The sequence below is a fragment of the Bos javanicus genome, chromosome 19 (genome assembly GCF_032452875.1).
Source record: "Bos javanicus breed banteng chromosome 19, ARS-OSU_banteng_1.0, whole genome shotgun sequence".
Lineage (NCBI taxonomy): Eukaryota > Metazoa > Chordata > Mammalia > Artiodactyla > Bovidae > Bos > Bos javanicus.
In genome coordinates this window covers 50,347,248-50,358,922 of record NC_083886.1, presented here as the reverse complement: position 1 = coordinate 50,358,922, position 11,675 = coordinate 50,347,248, and the positions used below count along the sequence as shown (strand labels likewise).

The following is an 11,675-nucleotide window of genomic DNA, read 5'->3' as shown; positions in this document are numbered from 1 at the left end:
GGATCTTCTGGGATCAGGGATCGAACCCTTGTCTCATACATTGGCAAGCGAATTCTTGACCACTGAGTCACCAGGGAAGCCCTCCCCATGCTAAGTCTTTCAAATCCAATGTGCATTTTATACTTGCAGGACATCACTAGCCATATGTCAAGAGCAGCATAGGCACATGTATTAGACTGTATTAGATTCTAGAAATGCTGACTCTGCTAGGATTCAAGCCACAGACTGGGTTGCAAGTGAGACTCAGTTCTGGGGAAGAACAGAGGCAGGAGCACTGCAGAACCTAAGGGTGTCTAGGGAAGAGTTTAGGACAGCCTGAAGAGGAAACAGTGTTCCAAGTCGAGGCAAAGTGAACCAATGGGAAAGGATCCCCTGAAATTTGCTTTAGTCAGAGATGGGTTGGTTATTCTGTACAGTGAGATCCTTTGGAAACTAATTGTAAGAAGTTACACCTGGGCTGGGAGTACTGGCAGGAAACTGGTCAGACAATCACTCTCTTTGTTTCCCTCTTTAGTTATGAAACCTCTTATCTCCACTTCTCTTTGCTTGTCTGTTTTGTTAGTCTCTTTTCTACACACTCATTTCCTCTTTTATTTATCTAATTGGGCCTTAAAGTGGCTTCCTTAGCGGGGACCTCTAGGATTTCTCCACTCAACTCCCCACCTCTAACTTACTGGCCCCATGGCCCATTTCACGTTCCAAGAAGAGAAAATCTGATTGGCCACTTAGTCACTCACCCACCTTTGGCTCAGTTAGCTGAGGCCAAGCCCACCTAGTACAACTGGGGCCACCCAGGCTCATTCCTTGTCTAAGGCAGTGGTTTTCAAAGTGGGTTCTCTCCATCCAAGCCTTAGAAATGTAAACTCATGGGCCCCACCCAACCTGCTGAATCAGTGTCTCTGGGGATGGAGCCTGGGATAGTGTGTTAGAGCCATGGGTGAGGGCAGATTCCTTTAGAAGAGGATGTGGTTAAGGACTACCATCTTAGTATATCACCTTAGAGGCCAGAGCTGAGGTGAGGAGCATGGGGGAGCTCAGACCAGGAGAGAGAGAGGTCCTAGATGGGGCCTCAGCTTCTACCATTGGGGACCAGGTCTGCTGGGAGGGGTTGAGGGATGGGGTCACAGAGAACAGCTCAGAACGTGACCTAATCGTAAATCATGTCAGGACAGGACTACATGTGAGTGTTTTTAGTGAACCTTATTTTGAGGACCTGAGACAGGCAGAGGCAGAGAGGAAATGAGTGGAGGTGGTGGGGGGTGGGGAGAGTCATGTTGACAAGGTATATGGTGGCTGTGCTTGGCTGCTTCCTCAGTTATAAACTGATTTGGAGGAAGCCAGAACTAAATATTAAATTAAATTGTTGTTGTTCAGTCGCCCAGTCATGTCCAACTCTTTGCGACTCCATGGACTGCAGCACGCCAGGCCTTTCTGTCTCTCACCATCTCCTGGAGTTTGCCAAAGTTCATGTCCATTGCATAAAGTGATGACATCCAGCCATCTCATCCTCTGACGCTCTCTTCTCTTTCTGCCTTCAATCTTTTCCAGCATCAGAAAATTAACAATATTTAAACAGTGAAGAAAGTTGAATTTTTAAGCAGTGGTAGAAACTGCTGAGTGCTTGATGTTTGCTTTTTCCATGGCATGTAAACTGTATTAAAATTGAAATTTACACTACAAAAATAGCTTCACAGGAGTACCATTATTAACATAACCTTACCTCAGACAGATTTTTTATTACTGGAGACAGCCCTTCTAGGTACAAAATATATTAATGGCTGAAGCAGAAGAAAAATACCAACTACAGATGGTAAGCATTTTCTTGCAAAGTCACATCAAATTTAACATTAGCCTTGGAAAACAGAAACATATTTAAACAAAAGGATTTAAATATTCTTAGAACAGTGTGTAGATTTTCACCTCTGGTCTAGGATATTATCCTAAAGAGTGCAACTTGAAGTGATTAAAATAAGTTAATGAAAAGAGTTTAAAACTTTTGCTCAAAAATGGTGTTTAATGAGTTCTTACACCATTTTCATTGGAAGGTTCTATTAAGTGGCATTCATGGAAAAAGACATATTTTATTGGTATGAAATAGGTGGAGTTAGTATACTTAAGACAGATGCCTAGAACAATGATTTGATAAAAGGTGAACAATTCCACTGAGAGCAAATTAGAAGACACAAGGGAATAAAAAGTCTTTGAAAAGATTTTCTGCAATTCCCGTACCCATTAGAGTCATTTGCAGGTATGATTTACATTAGAAGTAGATTTCTATTTTAGGAAGGAAGAAAAGAGTGAATTCCCTAGGAGTTGTTGTTCCTCCCCTTTTTTCTCAAAAATATGTCTAAAAACGTTGCCATGATGAAGCAATGCATGCATGCTCAGTCACTCAGTCACGTCCAACTCCTTGTGACCCTGTGGACTGTAGCCCACCAGGCTCCACTGTCCATGGGATCTTCCAGGCAAGAATACTGGAGTGGGTTGCCATTTCCTTCTCCAGGGATGAAGCAATGCTGTGCGTCTAAGGCTGAAATAAAATCTAATGAAAGTTTAGCTCTCCTCAATAGTATGGTTTTAAGGTATTCTTATCCGAATCTTTTTTTAAAAAACAACAAGATTTAAACGTATATGCAGGCAAGCCTAAACAGAATCCTTCTCTGCATATTAGCATGTATGCATTTTTTCCTGAACTGTCACTTGCACATTTGAATGTACTGCTTTAAACTTCACAACAGGCAATCTCCACAGCTCCATTGTTCTCTGAGATCTTAACTTCTGTTACCTAATACAAAACTGCAAACTGTGTTAGTAGGTGGTTGGGAACAGTGTGTGCCATTAGAATAAGGCAGATATGTATGTATACATCCGTTTGCTAAGTTTTATTGCCATTACTCGTCTAGTCTTTTAAACTGTAATGGCAACCATTGTTGAAATTGTTTTATGTATTTTCAGAGCTTGTGTAGCACAAAGAAAAGTTAACTGCACATAGCAGGCACTCAGCATTTGTTGAATGAATTTCTAGCACTATCTCCTGAATTTCTAGTCTGACTTCCGGAACTTTATATAATTTTTGCATCAGTTTAATTGTAGGACTGTATCCAGATTGATGAGCTTTCCTGATAACTCTCAGTCGGTAAAGAACCCGCGTGCAATGCGGTAGACCCCGGTTTGATTCCTGGATCCGGAAGATACGCTGGAGAAGGGATAGTCTACCCACTCCAGTATTCTTGGGTTTTCCTTGTGGCTCAGGTGATAAAGAATCCGCCAGCAATGTGGGAGACTTGGGTTTGATCCCTGGGTTGGGAAGATGCCCTGGAGAAGGGAACAGCTACCCACTCCAGTATTCTGGCCTGGAGAATCCCATGGACCGTATAGTCCACAGGGTTGCAGAGTTGGACAGGAGTGAGTGACTTTCACTTCACTTCACTTCATCCAGATTGATGAGAAGTTCTTGGAGGTAAGTTGATCTGGAGAATAAAATGACATTATTGATGAATTAAAAGAAACAACTGATACAGTATTAAAATATATCAGATTTTATTAAACATTTAAAATTGCAATAGTAGTAGCCTTAAGCAAAACAGCACACAAAAAATCCTCCATGTATATATTTTTGCATGCATACATACAACTTTTTATTCTGCTTTTAAACTTTGATTATTTGTAAACTCTTCCATATTATATGATCTTCGTAATTGCCACTTAAATGGGGGCATTAAAACCTATGCGGTTGATGTAATGAAATTCGCCATTAGGCTGTCAGCTCGTCTCCCTTTTGTTATTAACCGAATTTTGCAATAACATCTTCTGTACTATTATATCAAGAATAAATTCCTGAGTGCAATTACAGGGTCAAAGGGTAAGGTACATTTATTTTTATTTCATTTTCTATTTTTTTCCTCCTGAGATAACAAAATACAGTCCTGTATGAAAAGCTTTCATACATTGCTCTCGAAGGCTTATCTTGTTAATTATCCTTTAAGGCATTATCATCCGCCTATCCCTGCGCTACAGTTGAAAAAAAGAGCCCAAGCAGGCTGGTAACCTGATCTCGTTCACCAGGTGAGTCCTGGATGGAGGTGGAAACTACGCTACCAGGAGCAAAACACCCTTGGGGATTTGCCGGAACCTTCGGTGTGGGAAGAGCGTCTCCTGCCTCACTCCAGCCGAGGCTCACTCCGGACCGTAGCAGGTTCGGTTCTAACCGCTGGCCCCTGCCTCTCAGAGAAGCGCCCTGCACGCGGTGGGCGTCTAATAAAGGCAGCCTGTATTACGCGGACAAAAGCTTTCCCCTAAGCGGGTTGAACTCCAGGCCCTCCTGGCACCACAGAGGTCGGCGCCGCCACCCGGATCCTTTGCCCGCTCCTTCCTCAAGTTCTGCGTGGGACAGCAGGACTCATGAGCCCGGACCGCCGCGCCCAGGCCGAAGCCAGGCCTGGCGCCTCCGCCCCCCGGGTGCTCCGCGCGCGGCCACCCAGGCCCCGCCCCCGGCCCCGCCCCGCACCATCGACCCCGCCCCCGTCTCCACCCCGCCCCCCGGAGCCGCTGAGTGGCGGCGGCGGCCCCAGGACCGGGTTTCCTCAGACAAGAGGGCGGGTGGAGGAGGAAGCGGCCGAGCCCAGAATCCTGCTCCGGCGCCGCCGAGCACCGCCCGCCTCAACCGCCCGGCCCCGTCGGCTCCTGGGCCTCACCGAGCCGAGAAGAGGGAAAGGCAGAGGAGGCTGCGTGGAGGCGGCGGGGGCGCGGGCGGAGGCGGCGCGGCCGGCCGCGGCTGCCGCTTTGTTGTGCGGCCCGGGCCAAGGAAAGAGAAGTGGGAGGAGGGGGGAGCTCGGCGTCCCGCTCCCTCCGCGGCTCATGGCGACGACGCTCGGCACATCCGGGACCCTCCGGCCGTGGCGGCCGCGGCCCCGGCTGCTCGGGCCCCAGCCCCGGCCGCTGTGGTGACTGCGCCGCGCCTCGCCGTCGCCCCCGCCCCGCCCGCCGCCCGCCGGCCCCGGGCCCCGCGCCGCGGCCGCAGCCCCGCCGCCGCCCCCGCCGCCGGGGACATGTCTAACCCCGGGGGCCGGAGGAACGGGCCCGTCAAGCTGCGCCTGACAGGTGAGGGGGTTGGGCGGGCGGCCGGAGCCAGGCCCGGGCGGCCGCGGGGTGGGCGAGCCGGCGGGGGGTGCCTGTGGCCTTGAGAAGGGCCAGGGTCGCGATCAATGGTGAGTGGGAGGTCGGGGACGTGGGAAGGCCTAGTTCAGGGAGAGTAATTGCAAAACCACTCTCCCTCGTTGGGAAATTCTTAGAAAAGCCAAGGGTGAGTCGGGGGTCTTTTGTTGTTGTTGGGGGGGGGTCCCCCCGTTGGAATTCCAGGCGGATTTGAGGTCGAAAAGCCTTGGCCGAGAAGCACGACTCTCTCCCGGGGCGTCGGGGAGCAGCCCTTGGGCTGCTGCCCAGGTGGGGTCGTGGAGGGGATGAGGAGCTCCTGTGGCGGGGATTATTGAATCCGGCTGCTGACTGCGCGCAGTAAACACTCCTTAAAGATGGAGCGCTTAACGGGAGGGTGTGTGTGTGTGTGTGTGTTCCCCGGTTGTTAACTTGTTCGCCCACTTATGCCCGCGTGCAAAACCTTCCCTCTCGGCTGCCAGGCGCAGCAGCCGGTGCCACACACCTGAAACGCACGACTTTAGAGGGAAGGAGACCGAGGTTGACTTTTCCGGTGTGTCTGCCTGATCCGACGACTCGGGCTCGTTGTACCCTCTGTGTTTTGGAAGTGTTTGATTGTAGGGTAGTATGTTTGGGGTTGTTCCTTGTAGGCCGCAGAACTTGTGTCTCACTTCTAACCTGCTTTAAAAACACACTTTTTCTGAGTCCCTTTCTAAGTTTGTGCTCAGAAGGACTTTGAAGCAAAGTTTTTCTCTCTCCCCACTCTCCTCCTCTTCCTTTTTCTAAATGGAAAAGAATGTCTGGAGGGGTTGCTGGATAGCAGACTTTTCTTACGAAGTGTTTATGATCCCAAGTGTGTTACATCTTTAATGTTACAAGTACGTTTTGTATATTCTTACATGGTCGTGTTACCCCATTTTAGGGAAAAATTACTTGGAGTTTGATACGTGTAAATGAAACCATTGTAATTCTGGCTTCATTATTTGCTATTAATAAATTGTGCACGTTGATATTCGGATGTGTGATGAGAAAGATGACTTAGAGAATCTTTGTGTATGTGGGTGCGTGTGTAAGAATAAACTGTAATTATGTTTGTCTCCACTAGACTTTGAGATTTATACGGACTAATTTTGTAATTGAATGCTTGTATGTCACATCCCAGTCCACTGGCTGAACTTTCGAGATAAAAACTTGCAGTGAATTAGGTATTCGAGAATTTAGCCTGACTGTATGTTGGCTGCAATTTTTAAAATATATTACTTTTCATGACAGTTTTACTTTCTCTAGGGAATATTGCAAAGAATCATTAACTGAGTGGTTCTTAATGGAAAACCTGGATTGGGGGATGCCTGTCTCCCTTACTTCCCCCCATTCAGTTTCCTTATTTTCTTAATGAATCAATGGAAACCTTTATAAGGGATCTTTGTTGTTTTAGAGTTTATCTACTGCTGTTCCTCTGTGGAGTCAATCCTGTGTCAGTGATCATGGAAAGAACCTGTGATTCCAGGTGTGCAAAAGGCATCAGAAATAGGCTCCTGGCCACTTAATTCCTTCTAGGTTATATACACGATGAGAGCATGAGGGAGAAAACAGGGCTTTTGACTTTCTGCAGATAAAATGAGTTTGAGGTTTTTAGTGTAATTCAGATCTTAAAGTGTTTATCTGTGGTTTTCTTCCTGCATATGATACATTATAAAATTCATGAGTAAAGTCAGGAGAAAAGATTACACTCATTTTTTGGAGGGATAGGGAATACTGGGCTAAATCTATAGAGTAATTTTGTATTTTTAGATTTTTCTGAGGAATTTTAAATACACTTTGTCCCCTTAATTGTAAAAACAGTTTTAGATACTCTCAGTTTCTTAAAACCATTGGGAATTTGTCTCTGTCATATTTTAAGAGAAAACTATTTAAATATTAAGAATTTCGCCTTCTTCCTTTTGGTTACGAATGGTAGAGTCCCTTCTGTTTTGCCAGGAAGGTTAATATGTATTTTTTCATTTTTGTCCACTTACAAATTAGATGGTATAGATTTTAACAAATAGATTTTAAGAGCTGGATTCAATTAGCAGCTTTTTAGGACATAAACATTAAAGAGTTAGATGGAAAAGATTGTTTTGACTGACTGGATAAATGACAGGGCTGTGTTTGATGTGCGTCCAGGAATTGGTCTGGAGCTGGTGCCCAACTTTTCAGTCCATCTTGAGAAGCCAAATAAAATATTTAACCTAGGCCTCATTTTGTTTAAAAAAAAAAAAAAAAGGTTGATTCTTTGTTAAGACCTTAAGAAATGTTTGGCATACCTTTAGACTTAAGTGTTTAACAGTTCATTTAGATCTGGGTTCCATAATAGAGGAAAATTACTTAAAAAAAAAAAAATGGGGGGAGCAAATCCCATAGTGAATTTTTATTTGGATTACAGTATACTTGAACTGTAAGATGATGTAAAATAATTGTTCTTTGTTTTAATACCATATTAGTATTTTAAATTTATAGACTGTCTTTGATTCCAAGGTGCTTCATGAATTGTAGTTACTCAGTTATGTCCTTCATGGAGAGCTGCCACTTTACTGAAAGATGTAAACAGCTTTTGCTTGGTGTTTGTCACAGACACACACACACACCCCTCCCCCCATATATACATTCTCACATGTACACACGAACTGAAGGAAAAATATTTGAACCATGAGATCTCTGCACACAACAGATATTATACTTTTTCACATGTTATTCCTAAGACTACAGTCAACTAGCGAACTGTTTGATATTTGTTGATGTGAAGAAGGCAGTGCTAATTTGATATGAAATTTGAAATTCCTCAGGTCATTGGTGGTTAAGATCTGATTTGGTCCATCAAACTACTACTTTTTTTTGTGACACATTAATACCTGATCATTAAAATGGACTATATGGTAAAGCTATCAATTTCAACTAGTATTCATACAGAAAATTATAAAACGTAAATTCTTGTACATTAGACTTATGCATAGGCCTTTCTTATGATGGTTTGGATAGAAGATATTCTTTGAGGTAAAAAAATTGAGGGTAGTTTTTTATATTATTACTGTTTTTGAAAACCAAAGGCTGGAAAAAGCAGTTTACTATAGTTTCAAATATTTAAAAGTCTTAGATATGGAGAAATAACAGATTACTTCTCCAAAACATTTATTGTAGACCTGTTTGTAATTTAAATGTTTTTGTACACTGTTCCTTGTTATTAATTTATAAAATCCTAAGCAGTAATAACCTTGGCTATAGCTAAAGCAATATTAACTTTAAAAAAGTCTCATTTTACATATGCTGGTATCTTAATATTGTTTTATTGCATATTTTGTTGATTCAAAAATTTTAAAAATTGCAACTTGATTGTCATAGTTTCCTAAGTGGGAATGTGCCTGTACACCATAATGGTCTGTTCTATGGGTGTTAGTAATTTGAATGTCCCCAATTCATTTTTTTTTTCCCTTGGTGTCTGAGGATGAAGCCAGTGTAACTTAGCTCCTTCCTTTTCTCTTAAGTTTATCTCTTCCAGTCTAACCTTCAGGCAGGGACTGAAACTGCCAAGGTGCTTAATGTAGTTTGGTTTTCATTGCTGACTAAAGTGTGGATGTGTGTGTGTGTGTGTGTGTTTAAACATGGATTCTGCTTTTGTCCTGTTGATTGAACTGTAACTATCACAACACACTGACATTTATTTAGCGTATAATTTAGCATATTTAGTATATAACTCCATTTTCAAGGTAAGTGAAGGTCCATGCTTTAGCCCTGCAAGGTCTTTATTTTAGCCATTTTTGGTATCTTCCAACAATTTTGAAGGCTTTCAAAGATGTACTATGTCTTACTCTTCAAGTAGTCCGTCCTTAACAGAACTTAAAGTTTTATTTATGATTCAGTCCCAGGTGGCTCAGTGGTAAAGAATCCACCTGCCATGCAGGAGTTGTGGGTTCAATCCCTGGGTCAGGACAATCCCCTGGAGAAGGAAATGGAAGGAAATGGTATTCTTGCCTGGGAAATCCCATCTACAGAGGAGCCTGGCGGGCTCCAGTCCATGGAGTTGCAAAAGAGTCGGACATGACTTAGCGATGGAACAGTAACAGCAATCATTATGAATATGTTATTGTGTTGTTGTGATGTGTAGTACGAGGATGTCATCATAGTGTGTAGGGAGAACTGTTGGATTCTGGCTGTATGTTGCCCTGTTCTTACAGCTTTTTCTCTTTGCTCTCATTTTTATTGGTACTTTGTTCTAAGAATGCTAAACCTTTGAAATATATTGTTGTAATCAGCATTGTTATGTGTTTCTGTATAAGGGACATGTATTGAATGCTTATTAAGTGCCATATACCATATTAAGTTTACATCTATTATTACTTTTAATTCTCATACTCCAAGAGGTAGGAGAAACTTGGAGAGGTTAAGTACATGTCAGAGCCCAAGTTGTCTGTCTAGAGTGCCTGTTACAAACTTCTAAGATCTTGTGTGGAAAATAAAACAGTTTCATTTATTTTGACTTACCCTTGTCCCTCGAAATCCTTGCTCATCTTTTAAGGCTCAACTCAAGGAACCCTTATCCATAAATTTCTCCTTGACCGATGTTGACCTTTCCTCTGTGACTAAGAGGCTCTACCTCTAGCATCAGCCCTAACTCACAGAAGGCAGTGAGTTGTCTCGAGTTATCTATGCTCAGTGAGTGTTGTCAATGCTGTAAACTCATGTGAAGGCAGAATCCTGTTTCAACATGGATTAAGAGCTTTCTGGCATTTTATTTTGAACGAATACTGGAGACATAGAAGTAATTCTGTGTATTTTTACATGTGTTGTTTATGACCAGTACACTGGGTGTGAGTGGCAAGAGATCAGGCTGTAGATTGGACCAACCCATTTTACGACCTTGTTATATAGAAATTTTGCCAAGAAGTTCGATTTTACATTTTTTACAGTGGTGGGAACCATTGAAGGATTTTAAGCTTCGTGTATTCGGTGTTTAGAAACGTCAGTCTTCAGGCAATAAGGATGGACTGGAATGGAAACTGTGAAGACTGATTTTAGGATAACCAGTTAAGAGAATGCTGTACCATCACCGTTGTTCAGGTTTTTTTCTTGTTTTAACTTTTATCTCTAAATTTTATTTCTATAGATAGTTGCTGTAAACATTTTGATGTAGATAAAATATTTTTTTTAAGGGTTGTTTTCGTAGGATATTTCCATAGAGTGCTATTGCATTAAAGGGTGTGGATCTTTTTAGGTTCTTGATGACTTTTTTTCCTCAGGCTATTTCCTAAAAGAATTGTGCCTGTTTAGAGCGGCATTGAATAAATGTATCCCTCTTAATATTCTATTATAAGAATTGGCTCTTGTTTTTTTTTTTTAATGTTTGCTAACTTCATGACAAAGAGTATTTAACAGTTTCTTGTAAAGTTGAGTATTTTTCTGTTAAGTAATATTTCTCTCTGTTGACTTGTTTGGTCTTGTCCTAGATATTGGTTAGGCTCTGTGTGTTTTTCTTGGGTGATCTGCTTGAGAATTGAAAAAGGTATTAATCTGTTGTCATACTTGTTACAGACATTTTCCCTAGTCTGTTATTTGACTTTTAATTTTGATCATTTTTGGAAGAAAAGTGATTTTGAATAAATTTGTTACTTAAGGAGTCAAATTTGTCCAACTTTCCCTTGGTTTTTTCTGTCTTTTATACTTAGGGAAGCCCTTTTCTTCAAGAGGCTTAGTAAATATTTAAGTACATTTTATTTTAGAGTTTTTAAAAATGATTTAGGAAGACATTGCCCCCCGAATTGCTATTCAGTCATCTCATCATTATTTGTTAACCAGTTCTTCCTTTTCACAGCGCTGTGATACCTTTTTGTTATGTTAATACGTTAGTTACAATGGATGAGCTCTGGTTCAGTGCCATACTCTTCATTATTATAGCTTATAATTTAGTTTAATATTCTCATTGTACCAGAAAAATTTTTGCTCTTATTTGCTCTTCCAAGTTAACTCCAATTAAATGGTTAAATTTAAAAACAAATTCATTGATTGTGATTAGAATTCATTAATTTGGGAAAAGGAGGCATTTAAGTGTATTTCATTTTTCCACCTAGAAACTTTGAACTTTTGTTTATATTGCTTAGACTAGCTTAATAGTTTTCTTTCTATGTTTTAATGTAATTCCAGTTAATTTATATTTGTAGCATTTTCATTGTATTTTCTAACCTTAGTTATTGGTTTCTATTTAGGATTGCAGTCATATCTATTTTTGCTTGATTAGAGCGACTTTGCTGAACATTGAGCCTACTAATATTTCACTAGTGCGAGTTTTCCAGATATCAGTATTTGCCATTTAAAAAAAAATGTATGTATTTGGTTGCACCAGGTCTTGGTTGTAACATGTGGTATCTGGTTCCCTGACCAAGGATCAAACACCGGCCTCCTGCATTGGGAGCGTGGACTCTGAGCCCCCGGACCACTAGGGAAGTCCCGAGTATTTGGCATTTTTTACAGTTCAGTGTTAACACTAAATTTTTTTT

The 11,675-nt window shown here is 41.9% G+C and overlaps 1 protein-coding gene across 1 annotated transcript in view; it reads left to right on the top strand.

Annotated features, from left to right (window-relative positions):
* Positions 1-5,015: 5,015 nt before the first annotated feature.
* SMURF2 (SMAD specific E3 ubiquitin protein ligase 2) overlaps positions 5,016-11,675 on the top strand; it is a 111,276-nt gene continuing 104,616 nt past the window's right edge. Inside the window, exon 1 of the mRNA XM_061392405.1 lies at positions 5,016-5,100. Coding sequence (XP_061248389.1) covers positions 5,049-5,100 — 52 coding nt within the window. The 5' untranslated portion in view covers positions 5,016-5,048. The remainder of the gene's footprint in view (positions 5,101-11,675) is intronic.